Genomic DNA, 27,214 nt, shown 5'->3' with positions numbered 1-27,214 from the left:
TATGTTATTAGCCAAAGGCAGGGAGTACAGCTTTTAGGCAGGAGTGAGAAGGTGCGTTTGTGTATATAAGTGTATGCATGTGTATGTGTGTCTTTTTCAAATGCAATCTGTCATGTATCATTGTGAGACTTGCTTTCCAGGAGGAACTAGACCAGAGAGGAGGTGCTTCTGAATGCAGTCACGGTACAGCAGACCAGGGCTGTAAACCGTGTCCTGTGCTGTCATCAGGAACAGGTGTACCTCTGGCAGCAAATGTTCAGCATTAGCTTTTTGAGGGGCTGCCTCAAACTGCCTCTTCATTTCTGCCTCTTTATCAGGAGACATCAGATTCCAGCGGATGATTTGTGCTGCCAGAGCTTTGCAGGGTTAGGAGAACAGATGGCTTTGTCTGGAGTGCAGGCTGATCCAGGCTAGTCTTACCTGGGATTTGTGCTCAGAGATGTTGTTGGCGCATGAGGGCATTTCTGGCAAAGGTAGCAGAGGTGCTTCTTATACAAGGTGTTGGCCCCTTGCCTCACATATGTCTCAATCCCACAGTCACTGCAGCTAAAGGCATATACAGTCTGGCCAAGGGAGTTCCTGGAGCTAGCACAGAAGCAAAAACAAAAACAAAACAAAACAAACAAACAAACAAAAAAGCTCCAAAACTCCCCAAAGCTGAATGAGTTAGATGCATTGACCCCTGCTTGAGTCTGACCTGGCTTGGCTTTTCTGATCCCCAAATGGCAACTCTTCTATGGAGAAAAAAAACAGCATCTTAGGTAGCTGTAGGTACACTATTCAATCACTAAGGGTGTTTTTGTTGCCGGATTCTCTCCATGGCTGATTGGTTGATGTACTGGCAAGTTGTGAAACTACTTATGGAAACCATGTTAGGAAAGCACTACAGTTAATCTTTCTCAACTGCAGAGTCAACATAAAGAAAACAAATCTGCAGTAATTGCCAGTTAATAAAACGCCTTCTATGGCTTAAGTGGCCAAAAATCAAACTATCCATGACAATGAATATCATAACGGAGAACGTATTAAATTCATGTCTTACTTATATTGCCATAATGAGGAAGTAGCAGTAGGTATAGGGGTGCCCCCCTTTGTGAATATTGGAAGGCAAAGGAAAGGTTATGCTGGTAAGTGAAGGGCATAGTTATGCTGGTAAGTGAAGGGCTACTCCAGTCATAGCAGAGGGGAAGAGAACAAGATAGAGACCAAGTGCCTGGAAACCATGCATCACATCTGCTGACAGCCAGAGCAAAGGTTACCCCAGTCTTGTGAGTGCTGGTACTGTGGCACCAGCATGTGGGTCCCCAGGCCTCACAGTGTTGTGTCTGAAATAGCAAGCCGTGCCTGGCACCCCATGGCACAGCGTCCTGGGACTCCAATCTGTAACAACCCCTCCTACCCTCCGTCCCCCATTGGCAACCATCCTCTCCTTACTTTCCTCCCCACCTGCCTGCCCACCCATCTACCTGCTCACTCCCTCCCTACTGCCACCCTCACCCCTTTCCCCATGTTCATTCTCAGTGGTCGTTGCATGTACATGCCTTGGCTCCCTTCAGCTCATTAAGCCCGCTGCCTTGCCTCATGTTTTGACAGGTTTTGTGAGTTTTGACAATACTGCCAGTGCCCAAGCTGCCATCCAGGCTATGAATGGCTTCCAGATTGGCATGAAGAGGCTGAAGGTGCAGCTCAAGAGGCCAAAGGATGCTAATCGTCCCTACTGAAGAGTTGTGGGAACTGCTGGATACAAAGCACTAGCACAGGTAACTGCATGGGGCAGGGGATATCAGCTGTGGTCTTAACCTCTCTTTGTGTTGTAGACTCTTGAAAAGACTCAACTCTGTGATCCTCTAGCTTCTGCCTTTTTTACTTAGGCCTCTGGCTAGAGCCACACCATGCAGACACACACCCACACATAAACCAGGAACTGTTTGTGTGTGTACCTGCTTAGAAAGAAAGAGAGGTAGAAGGATGCTTAATGAGGGATTGAGCCTAGCTCTCCACCCCTGTGGCATCCCTCATCTCTAAAAAGTCTTCTTGGTCACTAGAGGTGAGCTGACAGCTGTCCTGATTCCCCTTGCTCAGCCAAAGAGAGCATTTTTGGTGGCTGAAGAAAAGCTATAATTAAGAAATGGGACTGGGCTGCAGTTTAATCCCAGGTGATTGGGCTGGGACAGTGTCTGTCTCAATAGCTCTGTGTTGCAAATGTTTCAAAGCATTCTTCATGCAGTGTAGTCTGTATCCAGTTTCATCCCAGCATAATAACTATGTGTGAATACATCTCTCTGACAATTAAATGCCCCCCAATTTCTTCTTTTCCTAAACCCAAGAAATTAATTAAAAGATACATGCTCACATCTTGCTTAGTTACCCTTAATTCCTATGTGTAGATAAAATTGAAATGAAGCTAAGCAAGCTGCTTTAGTGAGGACCTAGAATATTTGAATGACAGTCTCATTGTTAGACTCACTTTGTGGTGGTGATGAAAAGGAGATAGTTTGGTTTTTCAAGACAACTTCTAATGCATGTAACAGTACCAAAAATATCAGAAAAACAAGCTAGTGTCACTGGCTTCCCAATGACATAATTCCCAATGACAAAAATGGAGAATAGACACTGAATGAGGTAGTCAAGAAAGCTTCTACGTCTTGAGTCCAAGCCCCATTGGTGCTTAAAATAATTAAAGCACCTAATGCTTACTGTTTTTGCAAATATTTAGGGGGATCAGGACCCTTGTTGCCATGGAATTTCCATGTCTGCACTGTACAGTGTAGCAGAAACCAGAGATGTCTAAGATGAAGTTGGATGGCAGTGGTCTGCGCTATGTAAACACATCAGCTTGCCTGGCATTAAGTAGGAGATTCCCTGCACTGCACTGTACTGTGTCATGAATATGGCAGTGACTTTTCATGATGGTGCTTCAGATTTTAACAATTTTAAACAAACAATCACCTTTGAACAATATAACCTTACCAGGTGCCATGACAAAAAGACATGAACCATCAATGATTTTGATCCCGACCTTGCCGATCCAGCTAAGATTTGGACAGGATGTCCCTCTCCAACTTTTTTTAAAAAATGCATAGTGTTCTACCTTTTAATTTATGTGCATAACATTTTAAAATACTTTGTTACAGCCTTCAGAGCAGTATCCATTCCACTGAGAATTAAGGATTGGTATCAAAATGGTTTGGAAAGAGATACTGCACTGAAGATGACATGAAGTGGATCAAGAAACTTTTCAGTAAACATATTAGGTGCATGTGCTAATTTCACAGGGGGTTTTAGGATCTCTGTGGCAGTGAAGACTCAAGATACAGCCTCCATAGTTTAGTATCTCCCTTATATGTGACTATGCAAAAATAACTATCAACATGTTCTCCCTCTTCAAATATCTCTTTTCCTTGCTTATGACAAGGCCTCTTGGAAGCTTGAAACCAAGATGTGTTTCCATATCCAAATGCTTTTTGCTTCATCACACTGGCTTGTTACTGCAGGTTTTGCTCAGAAGTGCTAGGGCACAGTGCAAGATGCATGCATGCTATTTTGTTAATGCAGGGACTGCCTTTGATGGAGAGGTTTTCAATAACAACTGCAGAGTGATTGAGCAACACAGTTCCATCCAGTTTTGGAAATCTCTCCCTGGTTTTCTGGTGCCAAGCAATGGGCTTCTGCTGTGATGCAGTTGTGATTGCAGAATCTGTGCTTGATTCTTGCTGTAGCATAAGAAAGTGCTGGGCTGTAGACTCTTGTGTGCCAATAGAGATTTCCTAGAATCCATCCACAGTGTTTTGCCTGTCTTGGTTCTTTATGAAGCACTCTACCTGTCATCACCAGGCTGACCTTGAGGTCTGAACCCTTTTCTTATAAAAAGGTCACTTGATAGTAGGGCTAGGGCTTCCTCCTCACTCAAAATAAATTATACAGAGAGAAATCAGCTGTAAAACAGCGATAAAATTGCAAATCTCTCTGAGCACTTCTTTCCTCTGCTTGTGCAAGCAGGAGAAGAGTCTTCAGCAGCTGCCTCTAGCTGAGAAACCCTTTAGTTTTCTTGACTTTCACTTTGATTCTAATTCTCAGCTGCCCATCAAAATCAGCTCAGCTGATACCACCAAATCAGTTCCACCCTTTGCTTATAGTTATAGAGGTGTAGGCAGAACAGGCAGTGTGTAGGCAGTGGAAGAAGTTTTGTGAGTGTTGCCTTTTCCCCTAACAAAAGAGATTAGCCAAGTGCAGGTCGTAGCCCAGGGGTGACAGCAAAGGAGGATATCACAAGGAGGGACCTGATTTAGCAGAGGAAGAACCTTGCCAAGTTAGAGGGATGATGCCAATTTAGAGAGGAGAGGATGGTTGGAAGTGGCAAGGGAGAGTCAAAAGCTCAGAAGCTCAAAAGCTCAAAACATCAGAAACTCTTCAACTCATCTGTTTTCCAGTGCTAGGAAACCTCTGTATGGGTACTTTACAAACAGACACAGGACTTTTAGTCATGCTCTGGTAAGGACTGCCAGGGCTGTGCAATAGCAGTCAGCACAGGGCTGAGCCCTCACTAGTAAACATTACTTAGGTCAGTTGTCCTTGGCTCAGTACTGTGTACCCCCATGGGTGCTTTGATGTGCAGCCTCCAGTCTGCCTCCAAAATACCTCTGGAAGTCTGTGATTGGTCCAGTTGGTAGACAGCATCATTGCTACAATGAAAAGTTTCCTAAAAACACTAGGGTTAAAGCCAGCTGAGCCCCATGGTACCACACAGAGAGCTATTGCAAAGCTTGAGAGCTCCCTTAGCTGGCACAAACACAATAACCCCTGTATGTTTTTTATCTTCTTTTACTTTGGTTGCAGTTCTTCAGGGTACTTAATTCCAATTTCAAGCGTGTGTGTAGCCATATTGACATCAGGGCAATTAATCATGTGCTTCAAGAGTATGCTTGAGAAACTTTTTAATTGGGATTTTTCTAAGCAAGAGCTTTGTTTTATCAAATTCATTTCCAAAAATAAGAAGCTGCCAGAAAACACACAGGCAGCACCCAGTTTGATGTAAGCCAAAAGAGTGTTTTTCCCAACCAAGCAGGAAAGATCTTAACTCAATTTTAATCATGAATGCACTTTTTATATTAGTATTGTTTATTTTATAAATCTCCCTTTTGGGACACAAGCAGTCTAGGCCATAGTGATCTGAAGTCCTTTTGTTTTCCTTGGAAGTACTCTACAGTTGCTGTCAAACACCAAAAGGGTCTCTGTGATGGGGCAGATAAGCCCACAAGCTGCAGTAAGAAAGGTCTGAAGAATTCACACCATAAAATGCTGCCAAAATGGCTGGTTCTGTTCTCTCTTTTTCTTTCTAATTACAGAGGTGGTTGTAGCAAAAGGCAAGGAGAGAGGGTGGGTAGGGGAGAATAAAGCGAAAGAAAGAGAGGAGGATCATTTGAGGCAACTCTGCCAAAATCAATATATTCTATTATGAATACCCCCTCAGGACTAGGAAGCCAGGATTCGGAGGCACTTATTGTGTCTTTCAGATAGCAAATGCATGAAATAATGAAAAAGAAATGCTGAAACCCACAGCTCACTTGGGTGGCCACTCTTCAGAGCCGTTACATGCGGTGTGATGTGACGAGCTGGATGTGCATCCTGCCATGCCTTGGGGTGCATGGGGGAGCCCTTTGTGCAGGCAACCCTGACATCCCGCTGGGATCAACTGCACGATGAGCTCCTCTTCTTCTCCTTTTACCGTGTGGAGATGTGTCTGTATGCTCCCAGCCCCCCAAACAGGGTCTAGCAGCTAGTTCCCAACTGTCTCATCTGTAAGCAAATAAGAATAATAATACGGCAATATTGCCTAGAACTACCATAATTCGCAGCTTGCTGGCATTTAGGATCTGGCAGAGCAACACAGAAGAATCCAGTTGATTTATCACTAAAAGACATTGAACGGAAGAATAGTGCAGATCCTGTCCATTCCCTTTTGGCAGATTCATTTTAGTGACTGATCATTAGCCAAGCAGTCTTCACCTCCTCAGGGATGCTGCTCTTGAAGTTTTATTTAAAGCTTGAGATGGAGGGAGACGTTTGGATCAAAGCAATCAGGAACACTGGGATGGGACTGAGTGAGACAGAGTGCGAGAGATGAACTGAGTGAGACAAAGTGAGGCAGAACAGGGGAAAAATGGCCAACAGTAAGTTTTATTTTTTTTTCAGCTGTACTGTAGTCTTCCAAGGGGAGTAGTGGCAAAACATTAAAAGACATCATGTCCAGGCAACCAGCTTCACTAAAATAGCAGGGGAAATAGCAGCATTCGAAGTCTGAGTACAGACAAAAGATATTCAGATCCTCCTTCCCAGAACCTCAAACATGTGCTGATGTGTGATTTATTGTAGCTTGTTATTGCGGCTGGCTGAAAAAGTGATTTTTTCCGATAGGAAATGTCATTTTTTCCATTGGAATGTACTGGTTACCAAACTGGAAAATGTTGCATTTTTCTCATTATCTGCTCCCAGATAAGAGTAAAAAAAAACAAAAGAAAAGAAAAAAAAATCTGTTTTGAACTAAGCAGGCATTATCAGCCAAAATACAAAACAAACAAACAAACAAACAAAATTCCAAATGCCCATGATCAGCAATGTTCAGGGAACATTTTTGGCTGTCTCTTCCTGTCATTTCATATCATTTCAATGTAAAGCAAAATGAAAGTCTATTTTTTACTGAATTTGGGGCTGCTTAGTCCCCTCAGATAGTCTTGTATTGCTTCCAGTGAGAGACTCTTCTGCAATTGCATTGATCTCACTGTTGTCTATTAGACATCTTGAGATTCAGACAAAATATCCTTTATCAGAAGCTAATCCCATTTCTTGTAGTTATGCCTTCTACAATCATGCTAACCAATTCCTCTTCCTCCTGCACAGATTACTGTCATTTCCCTCCTTTAGTCATCACTTAGATTATTTAGGACTTGCTTACATTATGGAAATTTGCACGAATATAATTACATTAAAACAGCACTCTAGCACTAGCTTTAATATAAGTGAATAAAGTGAGAATGAAATCAGCACAGCTTCATTTAGGAAAGTCTCTTTAGGTACTGGAAAAACATCAGATCAACCTTTTTTTAATTTTTCTTCTGAATTACCTTTCCTTTTAATTTCCACTGACAACTGTGATTAAATTGAACATCCCTCACAGTGTGCTTGTGTCCCAAACCTTGCACTATTGTGCTGGCACATGAGAGCATGGAAGTGAATATGACTGGAAGAGCCTTGAAACCAAACTATATAAAGTGTTTGCAAAACTGACAAGGAAACCTTTTTGTTTTCTTGCTAACCATTTTTAACCTGTCTGCCCATTTAAATTACTAATAACTTTATTATGATAAAATTCTCATGTCTGTTCTATAAACCACAGTTTCAATACCAGTGCATGCAAAATTCCATTTCCTAATTATTGCAGTTATTCTAAGATTGGCACACAACATAATGCACTGATGGAAAACAACAATAATTAATTACTGCATTTACTCCAAAATTACAATCAGTAATTACTGCTCTGAGACTGAATTTCAATCAGCAATATTTGGAACTTGTTCTTCCTCAAAGCAGGGCAGCTTTTCAGTATTGCTGTGTTTGCATCTAAATGAGTCCATGTAGGTCACTAACAGATCTGCACTATTTGTCATGGGAGTGATAGAGCAGCACAATGCAATACCATAACACTTTCCTTTAGTTCAGAGCATGAATTCTTCATTAAAAGCCATTTTTAAAAAATGTTAGATAATGCAATTACTGAAAAATTAAATAACAGGTATGATAGCAAACTCCCAGTTCTCATCCCACAATGATGCAATTGGTCCTGATGCTCTACCATAAACTTTTTGTGACTTGTGAGAACTTTTCCCAATGACTCCACCATCAAGGAGCTTGCTGGATTATTTATACAGGGAAAGGACCAGGAGCTTGGTACCAGTGTGTCACTCAAAGGCTTCCAGCAACAAAACCCCAAAGCTCCAGAGCTGGCAGAGAGGCTGCTATATCCAGCCACCTAACCAACAAGATTACTGGGGGGCTCATATGGAGTGGGGGCTCATATGGGGTCATGCAAATCAGCTGAGTAGGTCAGATGTAGAGCCCTTTGATCTGAACAGTGTGCATGCCGATTGCTTCAGCTAATGGGCAGCTGCAGTAAGTCAAGTGCAGGCCCTTCTCCAGAACATTTTCATTTAGTTCAGCCAGCACAGAGATTTGCTAGGACAGTGCATGAGGGACTTCAACTTGAAGAAAAGCTGGAAATTCAGGCCAAGAGAGGGCTGTTTTAAGGAGCTGTGACTTTAAATGAGCATCCAAGAGACAGAAAAACACATAGCCAAAATGTTTGTTTCAGCAGCATAAAACCTTGACAGGATACAAGTAAAAAAGGTATAAAGAGAATGAGAGAGGGGTATGACCCATATGGAAAGGAGCTTTGGGGTAATCCAGGGTGAACTTGAAAAACAAAGGGACGTTTTCATTCAGGATTTTCAAATAAGTGACAAGCCAGAAAAGTCTTTTGACACCGAGGCACTGGGGAGAGCAGTTCACACTAATGAGTGGATGAGAAATAAGCCCGGTGCCAATTTGCAAATACAAGTACCTGGGAAGGACAAAGAGAGCAAAGGGCAAGCGGTTCATGGCTCAGTGTGCAAGACTAACGGTCTGGGACTTCGGGTGAGAACTGTTCTTCTTAGAGGGCCCTACGCTTCAGATGCTTCCGGACTAACAGATCTGCCTGTTATATGTTTAACTGAAAGACAAACACCAGCATCACAAATGTGTTCTTTTTTTGGCCAGAGAAAGATGATGTGGGCAGCATAGGCCAAAGGCATGGCACAGCCCTGTGACCTTCAGGAAAAGTGAATTAGTAGAGAAGCTTAATGTGGAGAAGCTGGAAAGTCCCAATAAAAATCAAGTCGGTTCCCCTACATGGTTCACAGGACTCAGGTCACTTCTCTAGTGTAGATCAGTAGGCTGAAAATGGTCTGATCTTATTGCCAGTGACCTTTCAGGGCTACTGCAGAACCATGATTTGGAGCTGTATGGGGTAATGTTTGGCACTTACACTGTAGATATAAAGGAAAGGGAGGCTGAAAAACTCCATGAAATTTAGTCTGCAGGGGAATACTGCTACAGGAGCTGGCAAGAATCTTAATAAGGGGTTGCAGAGTGCTCCATCAATGTGAGCACCTTAAATGGATGTCCTTATGCTTTGGAAGGCATATACAATCAGCTGCACTAGAACACTGTTTCTCATTCCCACAGTTATATCCAGTGATATATCAAATGCAATACTTGCATATTTGAATAATTCATGGGTAACGGTAACTTTGGCCAGATACAAGTGAATATCTAAACTCTGGTCTCTGAAGTGTTTGATTTGGCTATAGCAGAGAATTAAAGGTTTACAAACCCTGTTTCCCAGGTGTCTTTCATCCTGCCCTGAGACTGCAGTTAGAGAAAAGACAGCTTTTATTTCAAATGGGCCATTTTTCCACTTAGCTGAGCTTCATCCAACACTTTGGGAAGATTGGGTAGAAGGCTGAGCTGGAGGGGAAAGGAGGACAGCAGTTAAGTCATCTCCCAACCAAGAAGCACTGTGAATGAAAACAGGGAGCTTTTCCTGAAAAGGTCCTAGCCACAGCTGTGATCAGGGGAAGTTTTCAGGTGGTGTCAGTCGCCAGCACTTCTGAAGCCAGTAGAGTGACACTAATCCATGGCAGCCAAGGATTTGATGCTGCTATTATTTATTCAGCTCTAAACAATTTCCTAACAGAGGATATTTCAATCATTTACAAAAGCAGAGAGAGAGATACAGTGCCACTATTCTGGTCGATCTGGTCTTTTTAGGGCAGAGAGAAATATGGGAATTAACATGCCTATATATTCCTGTGGCTGAGTGAAAAAAAAAAAAAAAAACCTTTTCATGACACTGAATTGCAAACAGGAGAGAAACTATCTTGCCATCCCTTGAGAGCTATGGCTAGACAGAATATTCTCTCTGGAAAATGGATTCTCCATTTACTGGGAGAGAGATTCTCTGTCCCCATCTCTTTAGCTCTCCCCTTTTTGCTATGTAGGATGGATCTAGCAGCTGGTCTTTCTGAGACATCTATCCCATATAAAGCAGGGTAACTGATCATTCAGAATTACTGTGCATGTTTACTAGCTGCCTCGTGCTTTGCTCCAGCAGTGAAACATAACTGAAATAGTCTTTCCTCTTTGAACTAAAAAGCCACTCTCCCTTCAAACCTGGGAAAAGGAGCATTTTCAAGTCTGGCCCAGCTCTTTAAAATCTTTATGGCAACCAGAGGCCTGACTGTGATTCCTGGCTATGTAAAGCCTGGTCCTTGAAGCCAGTGGGCATCTTCTGGTTGATTTGAGCGAGCTGTGTTCTGGGGAAGGGTGAAAGTGCTGGGAAAGGGAGCCAAGCAGGCAGGCAGGTTCCCAGCAACTGCTCTGGGAAATTGGGCTCTTACAGACCAGTTCTTAACAGGTTTGGTGCATTCAGAAGAGGGGTTGGTGTCTGAGGATCTTCCATTTTCTGCTGTTAGTTTACAAGGGCATTATTAGGTATAGAGCTTGTTAGACAAAATCTCCACGGAATTCATGTATCATTTATTCATTGTATCATTGTCCTGTTCTCTGTGAAGACAACTGTAATGCGATTTAGAAAAAGGTGCACAGACCCTTATTAGATGTAATGGAATATCTTGCTTCTGAGAAGCATTCCTAAATGCAAACCTAAATGTAGGAATTAACCTCTCGACAGATTGCTTTTTGCTAAGCGTGCTGCAGGGCTGTTTATACTGGCGAATGGACTGCACCACAGTTGGCTTTGGGGTCTTTTCTGTTTCAGCACAGCCCCACTTTATGACAGTTTGGTCTCTGGTACTCATCAGTGTTTCCTGGAAGTAACTCCTAGGTGTTACTTAGGATTGAACTGAAAACTATTTCTTCCTTCAGAAATACTACAGAATAAGATTTATCCTTTAGATCAAAGCTAGCTTCGGAAATGCTGGGCCACCCCATCACTGGGGAAGAAAACAGGATTCAGTGGAGCAGTATTGATTTATACCTAACTAAAGACCTGCCCTGGGATTTGGCCACTTATGTGTGGTGAGAAGAAATCCTCTGTTTCCTTTCTTCTGGCCTTTCACTGCCTCTTTAATTTCTCCCCAAGTTATGAATGTTCAATATGTTCTACCGATTTGAGAAAGTTGTATTGTCACTCTACTAGGGATTTTATAGTTCACAGAAGATGGGATTTGTATTTAGATAGACAGATAAACGGATGTCTGATGCCTGAATACAACATACTATAGAAGTTGACCCAAAATTTTCAACACTAAAATCCCAAAAGATAGACAGAGGATCTCTGTCTGGAAGATTTCAGATGGATTTTTATCTCTTTCCTTTGATTAATACAGTACCTTAAGCCTTTAAAAGCCTATCATTCCCATCCCTTAGTCTAAATAATTGGAGAACATCAGAATAAAGAAGGCTCGACAGCATATAAGTAGTCTGCAAACTCTCAGTGTGTAAGATGTCAGACACAGCATACTAGGAAGGCCAGGGTGGTTAGACATTTTTGTTATATATTCAGACAGGGACTGAATATATGACAAAGGAGAGGGAGGATCCTGTTGCCTTTGCACCTGATAAACACCGGAGATGGGGCAATAATGCACATGCCACACTAGCAAGCCAGGCTCAGGACCACCATAAGCTGTGGGCTTTTTCAGTACACAAGGAGTATTGTAGAAAGGAGCAGAAGCATTGGCAGAAGGGACCAGGATGCCGTCCTGCCAAGCTACCTATGGAGCCTGGAGCTGCCTCCTAATGAACACAAATGGCTGGTCACAACTGGAGGCGAGTTGTTCCCCATTTGTTTGTGTTCCACAGAGTGACAGGGATCTGCTCTCCATCAGAATAATCCAATTGAACAAAATGATTCATATTATCAGGAACATCTGTCTGAGGGCAGAGCAGAACCCTGGTGTTAGTTTAACAAATGGTGTTCATTAAACTCACCTGAAAATATAATCTGGAGAGACTGATGGGGTGAACAGAGCAAAGAATAAGCAAAAGGAGTTAGCAATTATCAGATGTCATTTGTTCTACTGGTACCATGGAATCAAAGCTTGTTTGCTGAAATCTTAATTTCATTTTGCTGAAGCAGAATCCATCGGAGAAGCTTATACTGCATCTATGATTCCTGTTTGTCAGACCTCAGTGGAGAATGGGGCATTTTTCTTTTCCCTTTTTCTACCAAACAGAGCCTCTCACAGAATAACCATACAGACTGAAGGAATGCAGAGCCTAACAGAGAGCCCAAGGACTGGAAAAATGAAGTGAGCAGCAATTCCTTGTGCTGCAGCGCAGAGAGCATGAAAAGTGCCTTGGGGGACAGGGACCCTCTTCATTTCCAATGCAGCACTAGTCTGAGCACGAAGACATGACCGGGTCTCCTAACTGTCCTTTCCCTTCCATGACAAGTGGGTTTGTAAACACACCTCATTTGGCTTCAGGAACGTTTTATGCTCTGTAGGTGCTATTGAAAATGACCTCCAAAGTCCAAGATCTTGGTGGCCTGAGTCAGGGAAACCCCTAGAGGCTGTGAACCAGATGGTCACCTAGTGGGTCTGAGTGGCATTTTATGGATCAGGCATGGGGAAGGAGGCCCTGAAGAGCCATCCCATGCTGTAGCTCCAGATTCATCCCATGTGTTCAGAGCTCAGCCATGAAGATTGGCTGGACAAGCTGGTTTTGTGGGCTGTGTTGGTTTAGCTTAGTTTTAACTTCTCATCACAGGTCGTTGGTGTGTTCCAGAGGAAGGCAAGAAAAGCTTTTATATTTATAGACTTGTCAGGGCAGCACTCAAGTCCAAGCCAGTCAAAAAAAAAAAAAAAAAAAAAAAAGAATAATGGAGGAGAAGGAAAACCTTGACCTCATAAGATTTCAGCGTTGATTAATTTGTTGGTGTCAGGAAACTTTTGCTGTTTGGGGCAGCCTAGCTGTGAAATGATTTTCCCCCTCCACTTCTCTTTAATCTGCCTCCAGTAATCTCATGGAAAGGGAGGAGTCATAGAATCATAGAATGCTTAAGGTTGGAAGGGACCTCTAGAGGTCGTCTAGTCCAACCCCCCTGCACACACAGGGTCACCTAGAGCACGTGGCACAGGACTGCATCCAAGCGGGTTTTGAAGATCTCCAGAGAAGGAGACTCCACAACCTCTCTGGGCAGCCTGTTCCAGTGCTCTGTCACCCTCACTGTCAAGAAATTTTTCCTTAAGTTCCTGTGGAACTTTTGGTGCTTCAGTTTGTGGCTATTACCTCTAGTTCTTTCAGTGGCCACCACTGAAGAGAGGCCAGCACCATCCTCTTCACTCCCTCCCTTGAGGTACTTGTGGACACTGATTAGATCCCCTCTCAGCCTTCTCTTCTCCAGGCTGAACAGGCCCAGCTCCCTCAGTCTCTCCTCATAGGGCAGATATTCCAGGCCCCTGATCATGCTTGTAGCCCTGCGCTGGACTCTCTCCAGCAGCTCCACATCCCTCTTATACTGTGGGGCCCAGAACTGGACACAATACTCCAGATGTGGCCTCACCAGGGCCGAGTAGAGGGGCAGGATTACCTCCCTCAATCTGCTGGAGACGCTCTTCTTAATGCACCCCAGGATCCCATTGGCCTTCTTGGCCACAAGAGCACGCTGCTGCCTCATGGTCAACTTGTCATCCACCATGACACCCAGGTCTTTCTTTGCAGAGCTGCTCTCCAGAAGGTCGGTCCCCAGCCTGTACTGGTGTCTGGGGTTATTCCTCCCCAGGTGCAGAACCTTGCACTTGGCCTTGTTGAATTTCATGAGGTTTTTCACCGCCCAGTTGTCCAGTCTGTCCAGGTCCCTCTGGATGGCAGTGCAGCCCTCTGGGGTACCAGCTACTCCTCCCAGTTGGGTATCATCAGCAAACTTGCTGAGGGAGCACTCTGTGCCTTCATCCAGGTCATTGATGAATAAATTGAACAGGGCTGGACCAAGGACTGACCCCTGGGGGACCCCTCTAGCTACAGGCCTCCAACTAGACTCGGCACCACTGACCACCACCCTCTGAGCTCTGCCATCCAGCCAGTTCCTAATCCACCTCACTGTGCACCCATCTATCCCACACTTCCGGAGCTTGCCCAGGAGAATGTTGTGAGGGACGGTGTCAAAAGCCTTGGTGAAGTTGAGATAGACATCCACTGCTCTCCCCTCATCTATCCAGCTGGTCATTCTGTCATAGAAGGCTATCAGGTTAGTCAAGCAAGATTTCCCCTTGGTGAATCCATGCTGACTGTTCTTGAGCACCTTCTTGTCCTCCACGTGCCCGGAGACAACAGCCAGTATGAGCCGTTCCATCACTTTTCCGGGGATGGAGGTGAGGCTCACTGGCCTGTAGTTGCCTGGGTCCTCCTTCTTGCCTTTTTTGAAGACTGGCATGACATTGGCCTTCTTCCAGTCTTCCGGCACCTCCCCCGTTCTCCAGGATCTTTCAAAGATGATGGAGAGCGGCTTAGCTATGACATCCACCAGCTCCCGCAGCACTCCGGGGTGCATCCCATCAGGGCCCATGGATTTGTGGCTATCAAGTTACCTTAGGTGCTCTCTGACCCAATCTTCCTCTACCCAGGGCAAGTCTTCCTCTCTCCAGGCTTCTTCTCTTGTCCCTAGGGGCTTGGACTCTAAAGGGCTGCCCTTGGTAAACACTCAAGCAAAGAAGGCATTCAGCAACTCTGCTTTTTCTGTGTTATTTGTAACCAGGGTGCCCATCCCGTTCACCAGCGGACCCACGTTTTCCCTGATCTTCCTTTTGCTGTTAATATTTTTGAAGAAGTTTTTCTTGTTATTTTTAACATCCCTTGCCAGATTGCGTTCCAACCGCGCCTTAGCTTTCCTTGTCGCATCTCTGCATTCCCTGACTACGTTCCTGTATTTCTCCCAGGGGGCCTGTCCTTTTTTCCACATTCTATATACCGCCGCCTTCTGCTTGAGCATTGCCACAAGCTCCCTGCTCATCCACGCAGGTCTCCTGCCCCCTCTGCCTGACTTCTTACCCACAGGGATGCACCGTTGCTAGGCGTGGAGGAAGTGCCGCTTGAAAACTAACCAGCCCTCTTGGGCCCCCCTTCCTTCTAGGGCACTAGCCCATGGGATTCTTCCAAGGTGGTCTCTGAAGAGGCTAAAGTTGGCCCTCCTGAAGTCCATCGTTGCAAGGCTACTTACAGCCCTGCCACCTCCTCATTGGATCCTGAACTCCACCAACTCATGGTCACTGCAGCCGAGGCTACCCCCCACCTTCACATCTCCTACAAGTCCCTCCCTATTTGATAGCACGAGGTCCAGTAGCCCACCTCTCCTTGTCAGCTCCTCCACAACCTGCATCAAAAAGTTATCATCAATGCTCTGCAGGAACCTCCAGGACTGTTTGTGCCTGGCTGTGTTGTCCTTCCAGTTGATGTCGGGGTAGTTGAAGTCCCCCATGAGAACCAGGGCCTGTGACTGTGAGGCAATATCCAGCTGCCTATAGAAGGCCTCATCAACCTCCTCATCCTGGTCAGGTGGCCTGTAGCAGACACCCACCACAGTGTCTCCCACATTAGCCTACCCTTTAACCCTTACCCACAAGCTCTCAACTCCCTCATCCTCCACCCCCAGGTTGAGCTCCATGCATTCCAGTTGCTCTCTCACATAAAGAGCAACTCCACCACCTCGCCTTCCCAGCCTGTCCTTCCTAAAGAGCACATAGCCTTCCATGGCAGCGCTCCAGTCGTGTGAGCTATCCCACCATGTCTCTGTGATTCCAATGAGATCATGGCGCTGGGACCGCACACAGATCTCCAGTTCATCCTGCTTATTCCCCATGCTTCGCGCATTGGTGTTCAGGCATTTCAGGGAAGTAACCGAGCCTGCAGCTTTCCCAGGAGGCGTGAAAGAGGACCCTCCGTGATCTTTTCCTATCCTCACTTCCCCACTACCATACTCCCACTGGAAGCCATCTGACCTAGGCTGCGCGGTACTGTTCGCTGTGTCTGTGTGACACTCCCCTTCCCCCTTCTTGTCTAGTTTAAAGCCCTCCTAACCAGGTTGGCCAGCCTTTTGGCAAAGAGACATGTGCCCCTCTTGCTGAGATGGTTCCCATCATTCCCCACTAGCTGGTGGTCATCAGAGTCCCATGGTCATAGAAGCCAAAACCCTGTTGCCAAGCCCAGTGGCGCAGCCAGTTGTTCATCTGCCATATCCGCCTTCTCCTCCTTGAATCCATTCCCCTCGTTGGTAGGATAGAGGAGAACGCTGCCTGGGCTCCCATACCTTTGACAGCCATCCCTAGGGCTCTGAAGTCACACTTGATATCCCTCATTTTCCCCATGGCATCATTTGTGCCCACGTGAAACAGTAATAGTCAGACTCCTAGACAAGCCTTGGGAGCCTTTCTGTAACATCCTTTATTCGGGCCCCTGGCAAGCAGCAGACCTCTCTGGATAAGGGGTCCGGTCTACATATTGGTGCCTCCGTGGCCTGCAGCATGGAGTCACCCACGACGATCACCCACCGCTTCTTCCAGGTGCTCCTTTTCTCCTTAGGGGGAGCAGCCTCGCAGCGTGGACCTGACTGCCTCTCTGTAGACAGCCCCCTAGATGGGCCTTGGTTCAAGGCCTCCTCTATCTGATCTCCAAGTTCCAGCACCTCATACCTGTTGGATGTGGTCACAGGTGGAGGCGAGGTGGGCCGTGGAAGGGTTCTACTGCCACCTCGAGTAGGGACCTGTTTCCATTGTTGTTCGTCCCTCGATTCTGTTAATTCTGCTCCCTCTGCCCTATGGCAAGAGGGTTCTGGATTTACAGACTGATTTGGGGGGTTCTCTTCAGTGGCTTTCCTGGGAAGACTGCAGAACGCAGCTCCACCAGTCTATTTCTCTTTCACATTCCCTGATGGCCCTCAGCCTTTTTACCTCCTCCTTCAGCTCCACCACCAGGCTGAGCAGGTCATCCACCTCCTCACACCTAAGGCCGGCCATGTTTTCGCCACTGCCTGGTAACATGGAGAGGCTCAGGCATTCCCCACAGCCAGAAATCTGAACCGCTGCATGTTTCTGTGGTGGTTCAGTCTGTGTCGCCACGGTCTTCCTGGTGGAAGCTCTCTGCCAAGTGGAGACCATGACTTCACCTGATCTCCCACTGCTGGAAGAGTCTGTGGAGAGAATTATTTTCCACACCTGGGAGGAGACTCCCTGACGACCCTCCCCCTCCCCCTCCCCCTCCCCCTCCCCCTCCCCCTCCCCCTCCAAGCCTGCGCTAACTGCCGCGCCATGCTCCTGGTCGTTCGTGCTCCCTGGGGCAGCTTTTGAAATCCCGCCTGCCCTGCTGGCTCCGCCCCCGCTGAGTCAGAGCCGCCTCTGGCCGGGAGCTCAGCACTGCCCGCACGGGGGTCGGCGCTGGGGCTGCCTCTCGCTCTGTTGTTCGCCTCTAGACAAGGAGCTCCGGCACGAGCGTCTGCTCCAGAGCCCTTCCCTTCGAGATCAAGTTTATGTTCAAGAGCCTCTCCTCAGCTTTGGAGTTGCCCTGAGTTAAGATATATAGGTTATGCCAGTGCCTATACTCAGCAGCACATATACAAAGTGTGCACCATGCTGAGCATTTCGGATGCCTACCTGGCATGAGCAAGGACCCAGGTGCAGTTAGGCAGCTAGTGACACAGCCCTTAGCTCTCGGCAGTCGCTCAGTGCCACCTCACCACAGACACACACCACCACAGCCAGCCCCTACCACCGTGGCTGGTGCCGTCCTGTACTCCAGCCCAACAGCAGCTGTATGTTGCTGCCACTTTCTGGGGATGGAGCAGGATTTCATTTGTTCCCCAAAAGCCTCTCCTTGTGCCATTCAGGGAAGCAAAGTGTTTTAGCCCTTTGCCAAGCCAAGCCTAATCCATCCTGCTGCTCTGGCCAGCACATTTGAGATAAGGAAAGAGCTAAGACTTGCTGTGACACTGCTGCCAGTCCGTGCCAACCTGCTCTTCTTTTTTTTTGACTCCAACACACGCAGAAAGCTTTGTGGGATAAGAGGGATCCTAGAGGCCTTTTCATCTTCCTCACACACAGTCTGGGTCTGTATGGCTCACACTGCTTGTCCTCGGGCATCCAGGAATGCAAGCGACAACAGCTCTACCTCAAGCTGTCTTCATGAAGTCAGTTTTCTAATCCTTTTGGCTTGAGAAATAACTGTAGAGCCAATTCGTGCATCTGCTCTGGGGATACCAGTCTACTCCCTTCATCCAAACCCTGGGAAGTTCAGGGTGACATTTTAAAATAATCTAAGGGCAGGATTTTGGGCTGAGGCCATCGAAGAGGAGCCAGGTCTAACCAAGATGATAGCAGCCAACTGTGGGGAAAGTCTGGAGCTGATTTCAGCGCTGAGTTCAGGGCCTTGGTTCAGCATCATCTCTCATCAGTTGAGCATAACATCCCTAGCCAGAATGCCTATTTCAGTGTGGAAAAAATAGAAACAGTCAAAAAAAAAATCCAAAGAAAGAATTTTCTCTAGCCAGCATGCATGACTTGAGGATGAGAACTGCCAGCTACATTCTCGTGACACCTAAATGCAAGGTGAAATTTCAGTCGTGTGTAGTGACTTTTCAGAGCTAGGCAATCAGGAGAGATATGAGCCCTGCCAAGGGGATAGAAAGCCAATACCTGATAAACAGGGTGCATAGCCACTCACTGAGACAAATGTATCACTGTGTGTAGTGATTTTTGGTGTTTATTGAGGCAAAACTCCTGGGGCTGGTAAAGCGACATTCTCCTTCATAGGAAAGGAACAGCATGTTTTGGAGACTGTAGCAACCAGACCCTGGCAGTCTTATTTCCTTTTCTTTCTCTCTTCCCTTCCCTTCCCTTCCCTTATCTTCCCTCTTCCCTCTTTCTTCTTCTCTTTTCTCTCTCCTCTCTTCTCTCTTCTCTTCCACTTTTATAATTCAGGTCAGAGCCAAATGCCAAAGGTACTTTCTTTTACTGGTGCTGATTTAGGGACCATAGTATCATCCAAGTCTTCCTACAAGTCTGCTTCCCATGCCATACATTTTGGAGCCTGCCATGAGCCACTGAATGGACATACAGCAACCAGCAGTAGTTGCTTTTTTTTTTTTTTTTTTTTTTTTAATTTTCAATAGCCGAAGCAGAGCAGCTCTTGGTCTATTACTCCCCATTACTTCCCCATGACTGATGTCATCAAATCAGAGCAGTCGCTGCTCTAGAGTCCCTCCAAGACCATGGAAAGGCTCCTGGAGGACCTTGGCCGGTAAAGCCTAGGAGGCTCGGGGAATGAGGGAGAGGCTGGTGCTAATGAAAGCATCCCAGTTGGCAGCAAATGTATTTATTTTACAAACTTTGCAAACCGATCTGTGTCTGCTCTCATTCATTCAGTGCATGCTCTCTTCAACAGCTGCTGCATAATGTTCCGTTACTGTTCACTGTTGACCATGTGTCTACATTTAAGTGTGTGTTTTACGTGTGTGTCTCTGGCTAGGCCTTCTCCATCCTTTTTTTTTTCTTTTTCTTTGCCTTTTTCTTTTGCTTTTGCTTTCTTTCTTTTCCTCCTTCCTTTCTTTCTTTTCTTTCTGTTTGATTTGGTTGTTTTGCTTCTTGTTTCATTTTCTATAGTTTAATGGCAAGTATACTCATTAGAGCTTTTTGACTGATGCTGTGTTTGTAACTTTTTTATTATTTATATATATATGTTCTTTCCCCACCTTTCCCTTTTTCCACGCTATATATAAATATATATATAGATATATATATTTTCTTCTTTTGTCATTCAATCAAATTCCAACAAAACCAACCAAGAACCAGTCAAATCCACCACAGTCTCGCACTGAGCTAGGAAAAAAGTTCATGTAATGACACAAAAGTGGAGAATACAGTCCCCCAGGCCGTAAGTTCAAATCAACTCGAAGTTGAAAGTGTGACATGATGGCATCATGTAACAAGCTAGGAATTGGCTGCATGACATGCCGTCAAGTTTCGTGCAGGTGCTGTGATTGAAGCATTTTTCTTGGATGTTGTATCAGTTTATGATTGGCCAGTCATGATCACATGTGCCTTTTTTGACTTTGTGCTGCCACAATTTTTTGCTGTGCTCATTTTTGTTTCGTTTTTGGTGCTTACAGTGGTTTCTTTATTTGTTGTTTGATTTCTTGTCAGCGTTTTATGTTTCTTTAGATGTCACATAGAAGGAAAAAAAACAGATGGATTCCTAATTCTTTAGAAAAAAAAAAGGGATTTTTATAACTGTACAGATAATTTGGAAAAAAAAAAGAGAGAAAAAAAATGTGTGGTTAATTTCTTTGCACTGAAAATCTTGTGATTTTTTTTTTCTGGAGAATTCAATTGACGCCTTTTTTTTTTTACCTTAGGATATTTCAAATCACTCTCCAAAAATTAAAAAAAAATAAAAACAAAAACAAAAATAGTAATGATAGTAACAGTAGTTTGAAAACTATATTATAGCAATCCAAAGAGCAACCCCAAGAAAAGCCTCACTGTATGCCTTTTCAAGAATTCCTAATTCTAAGGTTCTGTATTATAGCTACTCTAGCCAAAATTAATTGCTCAAGGGGAGGGAGGGATTGTTTTGAGTGGGAAAAAAAATCCTATCCAGATCAAAAAGCAAAATGCATCTTTGTTTACAACTGAAAAAGGGTCCTTGACGAGTGTTTTTTAATTTTTTTATTCTATTATTATTTTTGGTGTTGTAATTGTTTAGACTGCTGTGTACGGTTTGCTGTTTGTTGAATCAACAGTGTGAAAACCTGCCAGCATGGATTGATATTCCGCATGACACTTTTCCACTAGAGTGGACCTTTTGCAGTTTCTGAGTTTCTTGATGTTATAAATCACCGAGTGCATAAGAAGAACCTGCTTGCTAGAAAGAGATAAGAGCTAATCCTTAATGATTAAGCATCCTACTTAAATGTCAGGCCTAGTCGGATCATGATTACACTTTTTTAAATAACTCTTTTATTTAAGAAATGTTAGCTTTACATTTTTTTTGCAAACAAAAAGTTTATTCCAAAAGCCTTTTTTTTTAATTTAACCTCCTATAAATTGCCTGTTCAAAGACTTATTTCCTGACATTCACAAAGGAGTAGATGTTATTGGCAGCAATGTCTCCATAGAAAGCTCATACACTGTCATAGATGGTGCCCCATTAAAATGTAGAATAATTATTTCTCAATGCCTTTCTCACAACAAAAACCCACCAAGCAAGACTGTGATCTGGCATGGTAAAGTTGCACTTAAAAATAATTTAAAATGTAGCTATCCATCCATACATACTGATATACATCTATATAGACATACATCACTACTAATTTGATTTTTATTGTTCCGATTACTAGGAACAACTGCATTTTTCCTCTATCATGATCATGACTACCTTGCTCACTTTGGGTTTGATCCAGTTCTCACTGAAGTCAAGGGGAATCTTCCTGTTGACATGAGTGGGAGCAGAATCAGAGCCAATACCTTGAAAAAAACAAAACACCCAACCAGAAGCCCCATCCTGTCCCAATTGAAGGGGAGAAGACAGCACCAATTTACTTTCAACAGGAGCAGGATTGGGCGCAAAAGAACAGGCTTGTTTTGAATTTTGTTTCAATTTTTAGGTCTTCCCCCCCGCCAAGTTACCTCTCCTTCCCTATTTCCCCCTCCTCTTTTTTATTTAATTTGCAATGATCTTCATTTTTTAGGGCAGCAGCTGAATGGGCCACATTTAGGGAAAAAAAAAGTATATATATATTTAAAAAAAATGGGAACTCTTGGATTACACCTTTGACATATCAGCAAATATCAATCAAGCTGAAGACTTCAGACTTATTCTCTCTTTGATTGCTTAGAGTATAACATTTCTTCAAGAAAAGTATCACATCTGCTGACTTCGAAGGATCATGCGCTTGAAACAAACACATAAGTAAAATCCAGAACAGCAAGCAAATCAACCAGGATTTTTGAAGAGACACTGATATCACCACAGTGGCTTTTCTTCAAACAGGAGATGCAAACCTGGATGCTGACAAAGGAGTGCCTGTTTGCCCCCAAGGAGGTGGTTACCATGCGTGACCCATGGTAACAGTCACTGAGCATCTTTATCTGTCATTCCTTAGCTATATAGGGACCAAAGGACAAAACTTTTTACCGCAGACTTGTAGCTGTATGTAAAATATGGAAGTTCTTTCCTTTTCTCTGAGCTGTTCCTAAAACAGTTTTTGAGAGCGATTATATGAAATATGTAAAAATTTTTTTAAAAAATGCTTAAATGCTTTTAAAATGGCGAGATAATTGTTCTTTGATACTTTGGGAGGTTCTTTGGTTATACATTACTTAGAGTCTATGAAGCTTTCATATGGTTTTCTGTATAATACATAAGGATCACACTGTTAAAGGCAGGTAAGATGGATATCTATGAAAAGCAAAAAAGGTAAATAAATAAATACATAATAAATATAGAAAAAGGCATAGAGAAGAGAAAGGAAAGATGGTTGATATTAAACTGGAAAACAAAAAAGGGTTTGTAAATGCTTCTAACTCTCCCCCATTTAAAATCCTAATAGTTGTACAGAATTAAAAAAAAAAGTTTAAAATACCTATATAATAGAAAAAAAATAGACAACATAAAACAAAAAAGCAAAAGAAATACTACATAGAAGTTAGCGTTAATGCTAAAAACAAAGATGTTGTAGAACTGTAATTTTTGTAGAGTTTAGATTGAGCATAAATTCCTACTCTCTGCCAATTGCTGTTGGATGCTGTTATTTATCGAGGAGAAAAAGGAGAGAAATGGCTATTTTGGCAGCTTTTTTAACTGCAAGCATTCCAGCTATTAAAAAAAATAAACAGAACAAAACTCAACAATGCAAATGGGAAACAAAACAGCTGTCTTTTTATCAGATGTCAGTTCTAACTTGAACAACAAAACACAGCTAAACGCTTCATGTCTTCACGATCTGCTGTCCGCAAAATTCCCATCATCCTATGCTTCAGTAGTTTCCATATTTGCTCTAGAAACCTTCAGGGCAAGGGGTTAGCCTAGAATCTAAATCTTAAAAAAGAAAAAAAATAACATAAAAAAAACAAAAAAAAACCATAAAAAAAATCTCTTTGAAGAATTTCTGAAACTGTTTACAAGGAATTTTGAAAAACGGGGATGTTTTTGAAAAAAAAAGATGCTGGCTCTGTTTTTCTGTAAATAAATTTGCATATTTTGTAGGACTTTTAATTGTAATGATAGAGAAAAAAACAAGGAAAACTTTAATGAAAGCACGGTATTTATCTTTGGTAAATGACTTTAGAGCAGTTAAAAAATAAGATATTGCTTAAAAAATCTGACTCAAAAAAACAATGAATTATTTAAGAACACATATATTTTAAAGTATATCATATTGATTATAATTTATTTTCACAGTCTTAAAATTTGATTTACATCATTCTCACACTTTGCATTGACTGAGCAGTGTGATAATTGTTTCTGATTATTTAGTTTTACTCTGTTTTAATGCTTTGTTTTCTTGTTATTTTTATCTTGATCTTGAACTTCTTTCTTCCTTTCTCTTTTTTTTTTAATTTTGTTTTGTTTAATTCCCTACTGGGCCTGATCTTACAGTCCTTACTCTGGCAGGACTCCTACTGGATTGAAGTGGGTGTTTTGCCCGAGTAAGGACAGCCAGACTGAGCCCACAGCGAGGACATATAGATGTGTAATGCAGCTGCAGTTCCATACAGCTGCTCTTTCACTCTCAATTCCCTAAAATTCCTTGTAATCTTCTGTAATTATTGAATGATGCTTTCCAGCTTAGCCCTAAATAAAGCACAGTTTAAAAAAAAATGCCATGTTTTTACTTCTTGATGGCTTTCCTTAATGTGTTTGCTTTGAGAACAAAATGAATCTATTTCGGCTCTTTCATTAATATACATTGTTTGAGTATCAGATCAAATCCCTTTTTGTTATATAAAACATATCTCATTGGATTGAATTAATGACACTGTTTCATTTAATGTCTGCTTGATATTCCACTGTGGTTTACCTTAAACCTAGTCGTTTAGAAGTTCAAATAACAGTACATACAAATTAGAGTCATTGTAGCTCCCATTTGAAGCCTGTTGTTTGATTTCACCCTCATGTTTTTTTCATGCTGATAAGTATAGAGGCCAAAGCTCAGGACATTGCTCCTTTTGCTGCTTTGGGACAACCTTGTGAAAATCGGCAGTCTCTAGAGATGAGGTTCAATTTCTTCCTGAGCATTCCTCACATCTAGTCTTTTAAATGATTTTTTTTCCCCCAAAATGGCAGTACAAGATCAGCTGAGCTAAGTGTGGGGCTGAAATCAGGAGACTCTGCATTTTCTTCCTGATTCTCACTGGAGCCTCTGCATTTGGACAAGCTGCACCAGCTAAATCCATCTCTAAATGGGACTGATGGTGCTTGTCCACAATGTGAACTCTACATATGGAAGGAGTTCTATTAGTAGAAACTCCTATTATTACTATTACGAGTTACTAATGTCTGTTCAGGGCTATAGAAATAAATGAAATGTAAATCAGGTGAAGAATACGAGAAGAGAATATGGTCAGTATTTTCTTTTTATCTGAAAGTAAAAGCAAACACAAAAGAGCACATACATCAACCTCCTCTCTGCCTTGTTGCAGTTCAAATGGCTGCAGCGACCTGGTTCAGGGACGGCACGGCGACCACCCCCAAACCACTCAGGCCATCAGCTAGTTGACACCAATGTGGTGGACGGCAAATGGCGTTTATTGATGGGTAACAAGGTGTTATATAGCTAGGTTTACAACGTCACATCCGTCTGCTTACACCATAGACTAAACACTATTGGCTATTAGGGGCCCTATCTTTCCGTACAACATGATATCTTCCGGCCGCCGTTCCCTAACTATCTGCAACAACTTCCCCCCTCCCTATGCATAACAAAACTAGCTAAAATACAACTATCTTATTCTTATTACTATCTTATTCTATTCTTATAGTTATACCAATCTTAAAATTACATATCATAAACTTGACATAAAACATAAGGCACAAAGAAGAAGGCACGTAGAAGGTAGGGGATGACAGGTAATACCAGGGTGTAGGAATAGGGTGTACCTTGGGATAACTTGGGGGTAATACTGAGTGGATATATTCTTAAAGCAGTTGTTGGTGTTCTACTAACATGATGTTAACCTTCTCTAGCCGATTCTTGACAAACGGCATGAGCTTATTCAATATACAGGGTCCAAAGATTAGCGTCATCATGATCATTGTGATCGGCCCTATCAAGGTGGATATCAGGGTGGTTAACCACGGCGAACCGGTGAACAAATTTTTGTACCAGCTGCGTTTGGAACAGGGTTCAATGGGTGCTAGTTGGCAAGGCATGGCACTGAAAACTGGTGGCCCTGTAGTTATTTTTGTACTAATTGCTCGAGATTGTTCGATCTGTTCAAGTACCCCATTTAAAGGGCTGGTGTGACTCTACTTGTCCTATAGTGACAAGCTGCAAAATTAAGATAACGCAAAGGCATCGCGGCCCCCTCTTGCGGAGGCTGTTTTGTTGTTTTCTGGATTCGGTCGGCGTGGAACTCGCAGGCTCGGGCGGGACGCTTGTCACCGGGGTGTACGGGTTACGGGGGTGTCCGATGATCCGGTCCTGTGAACAGAAACTCACAATTTTCATTAGTTTTATTTTGAAGGTAACAGCCACCTGAATTGGGGTCAGATGCTCTTCTTTTGCAACATGCTTAATCATGAATGCTCCCGCCGGTTTTTCTTTAATTCGGATGTTTACCTTCTTTTTCTCCTTCCTTAAGTTTGAATCGGTTGTGAGCCACTCGTCCTCACTAGTGTCTGATCCGGAGTCGGAACTCGACTGACTGGTCACTTCCGGGCTCCGGTACTTTTTCGTTGGGCTTCGGCGTTTTTTGAAATGTCCGCTCTGATCGGTTCTTGGCCCCTCGCTCGGACCTCCTCTCCGCCCCTCCCTCGGGCTCGCTCCAGGCTCCTCGCTCGGACCTCCTCTCCACCCCTCCCTCGGGCTCGCTCCAGGTCCCTCACTCGGACCTCCTCTCCGCCCCTCCCTCGGGCTTGCTCCAGGCCCCTCACTCGGACCTCCTCTCAGCCCCTCCCTCGGGCTCGCTCCAGGTCCCTCACTCGGACCTCCTCTCCGCCCCTGACTCGGGCTCGCTCCAGGCCCCTCCCTCGGACCTCCTCTCCGCCCCTCCCTCGGGCTCGCTCCAGGCCCCTCACTCGGACCTCCTCTCAGCCCCTCCCTCGGGCTTGCTCCCGGCCCCTCCCTCGGGCCTCCTCTCCGCCCCTCCCTCGGGCTCGCTCCAGGCCCCTCACTCGGACCTCCTCTCAGCCCCTCCCTCAGGCTCGCTCCCGGCCCCTCCCTCGGGCCTCCCTCAGCTGTCCGGTCACTCCCATTGGTTCTCGGCGCCTCACTCGCGCCGGGGGCACCCTCGCCCCACCCTACCCCCTGCGGCTCGGCGCCATTTTGAGGGGCATAGGGTGGTGGCCTGGCCCAGACGTCACCATGCTCAGACTTATTTTCAATGTTCCTAGCTTCCTCGGCTAGCTCGCTCCAAACAGATTTCGGCTGTTTCTGCTCCTCTGTAAGCGGGGCGGGGTTCGGGGATGGAGGGGATGTATCACCCTCTTGCTGACCTTTAGGCTCAGCAGAATTGCCATCATCTGGGGGGTGCAAAGTCTGTGTGGCTGCCCCGACTCCCATTTTCGGGGTGGCTAACAAACAGTCCCTTATTGCCACCCAGGTCTCCTGCTCTTTTCTAGCTTTCTGCAAGGCTTGTACAACTTTTCCCCAAGCCTTAAGGTTTTTCCCACACCCTGAAGACATAATCTGCTCAGGCAACGCCTTAGTACATTTGTCCCACACTTCAGGGACACGGTTCAGGGACTTCAGAATATCCACCGGCTGGTCTATAACCTTAATTTTTAAAAGCCTCGCAACTGCGAGAGTAAAATCTTTTGGCTTACAAATCTTTGGCTTACAATCAATCCCCCAATGCTTATGTAATTGCGATACGACCTTCACGAGGGCTTCCATCCTCCTTGTTGCTCTGATAGCGTCCTCTCTGCCGGGCCGGTCCACTCACTCCGG

At 44.3% G+C, this 27,214-nt stretch overlaps 1 protein-coding gene across 6 annotated transcripts in view; it reads left to right on the top strand.

Moving 5' to 3' along the window:
* CELF4 (CUGBP Elav-like family member 4) overlaps window positions 1-23,282 on the top strand; it is a 104,248-nt gene extending 80,966 nt beyond the window's left edge. For 4 of the 6 annotated variants that reach the window (XM_088529017.1, XM_088529015.1, XM_088529016.1 and 1 more), the window contains exons 9-10: window positions 1,594-1,760; window positions 21,794-21,989. In XM_088529017.1, the coding sequence (XP_088385143.1) occupies window positions 1,594-1,721 (128 nt within the window). In that variant the 3' untranslated portion in view covers window positions 1,722-1,760; window positions 21,794-21,989. Of the gene's footprint in view, window positions 1-1,593; window positions 1,761-19,889; window positions 19,978-21,793 lie in introns of all 6 variants that reach the window. The other 2 variants (XR_015913614.1, XM_088529014.1) reach the window with 2 other exon arrangements.
* Window positions 23,283-27,214: the final 3,932 nt, after the last annotated feature.

Source organism: Tinamus guttatus, unplaced genomic scaffold (genome assembly GCF_059628265.1).
Source record: "Tinamus guttatus ecotype Peru unplaced genomic scaffold, ASM5962826v1 Tinamus_guttatus_pri_ptg000320l, whole genome shotgun sequence".
Taxonomy (NCBI): Eukaryota; Metazoa; Chordata; class Aves; order Tinamiformes; family Tinamidae; genus Tinamus; species Tinamus guttatus.
This window is presented reverse-complemented; position numbering and strand designations above follow the sequence as displayed.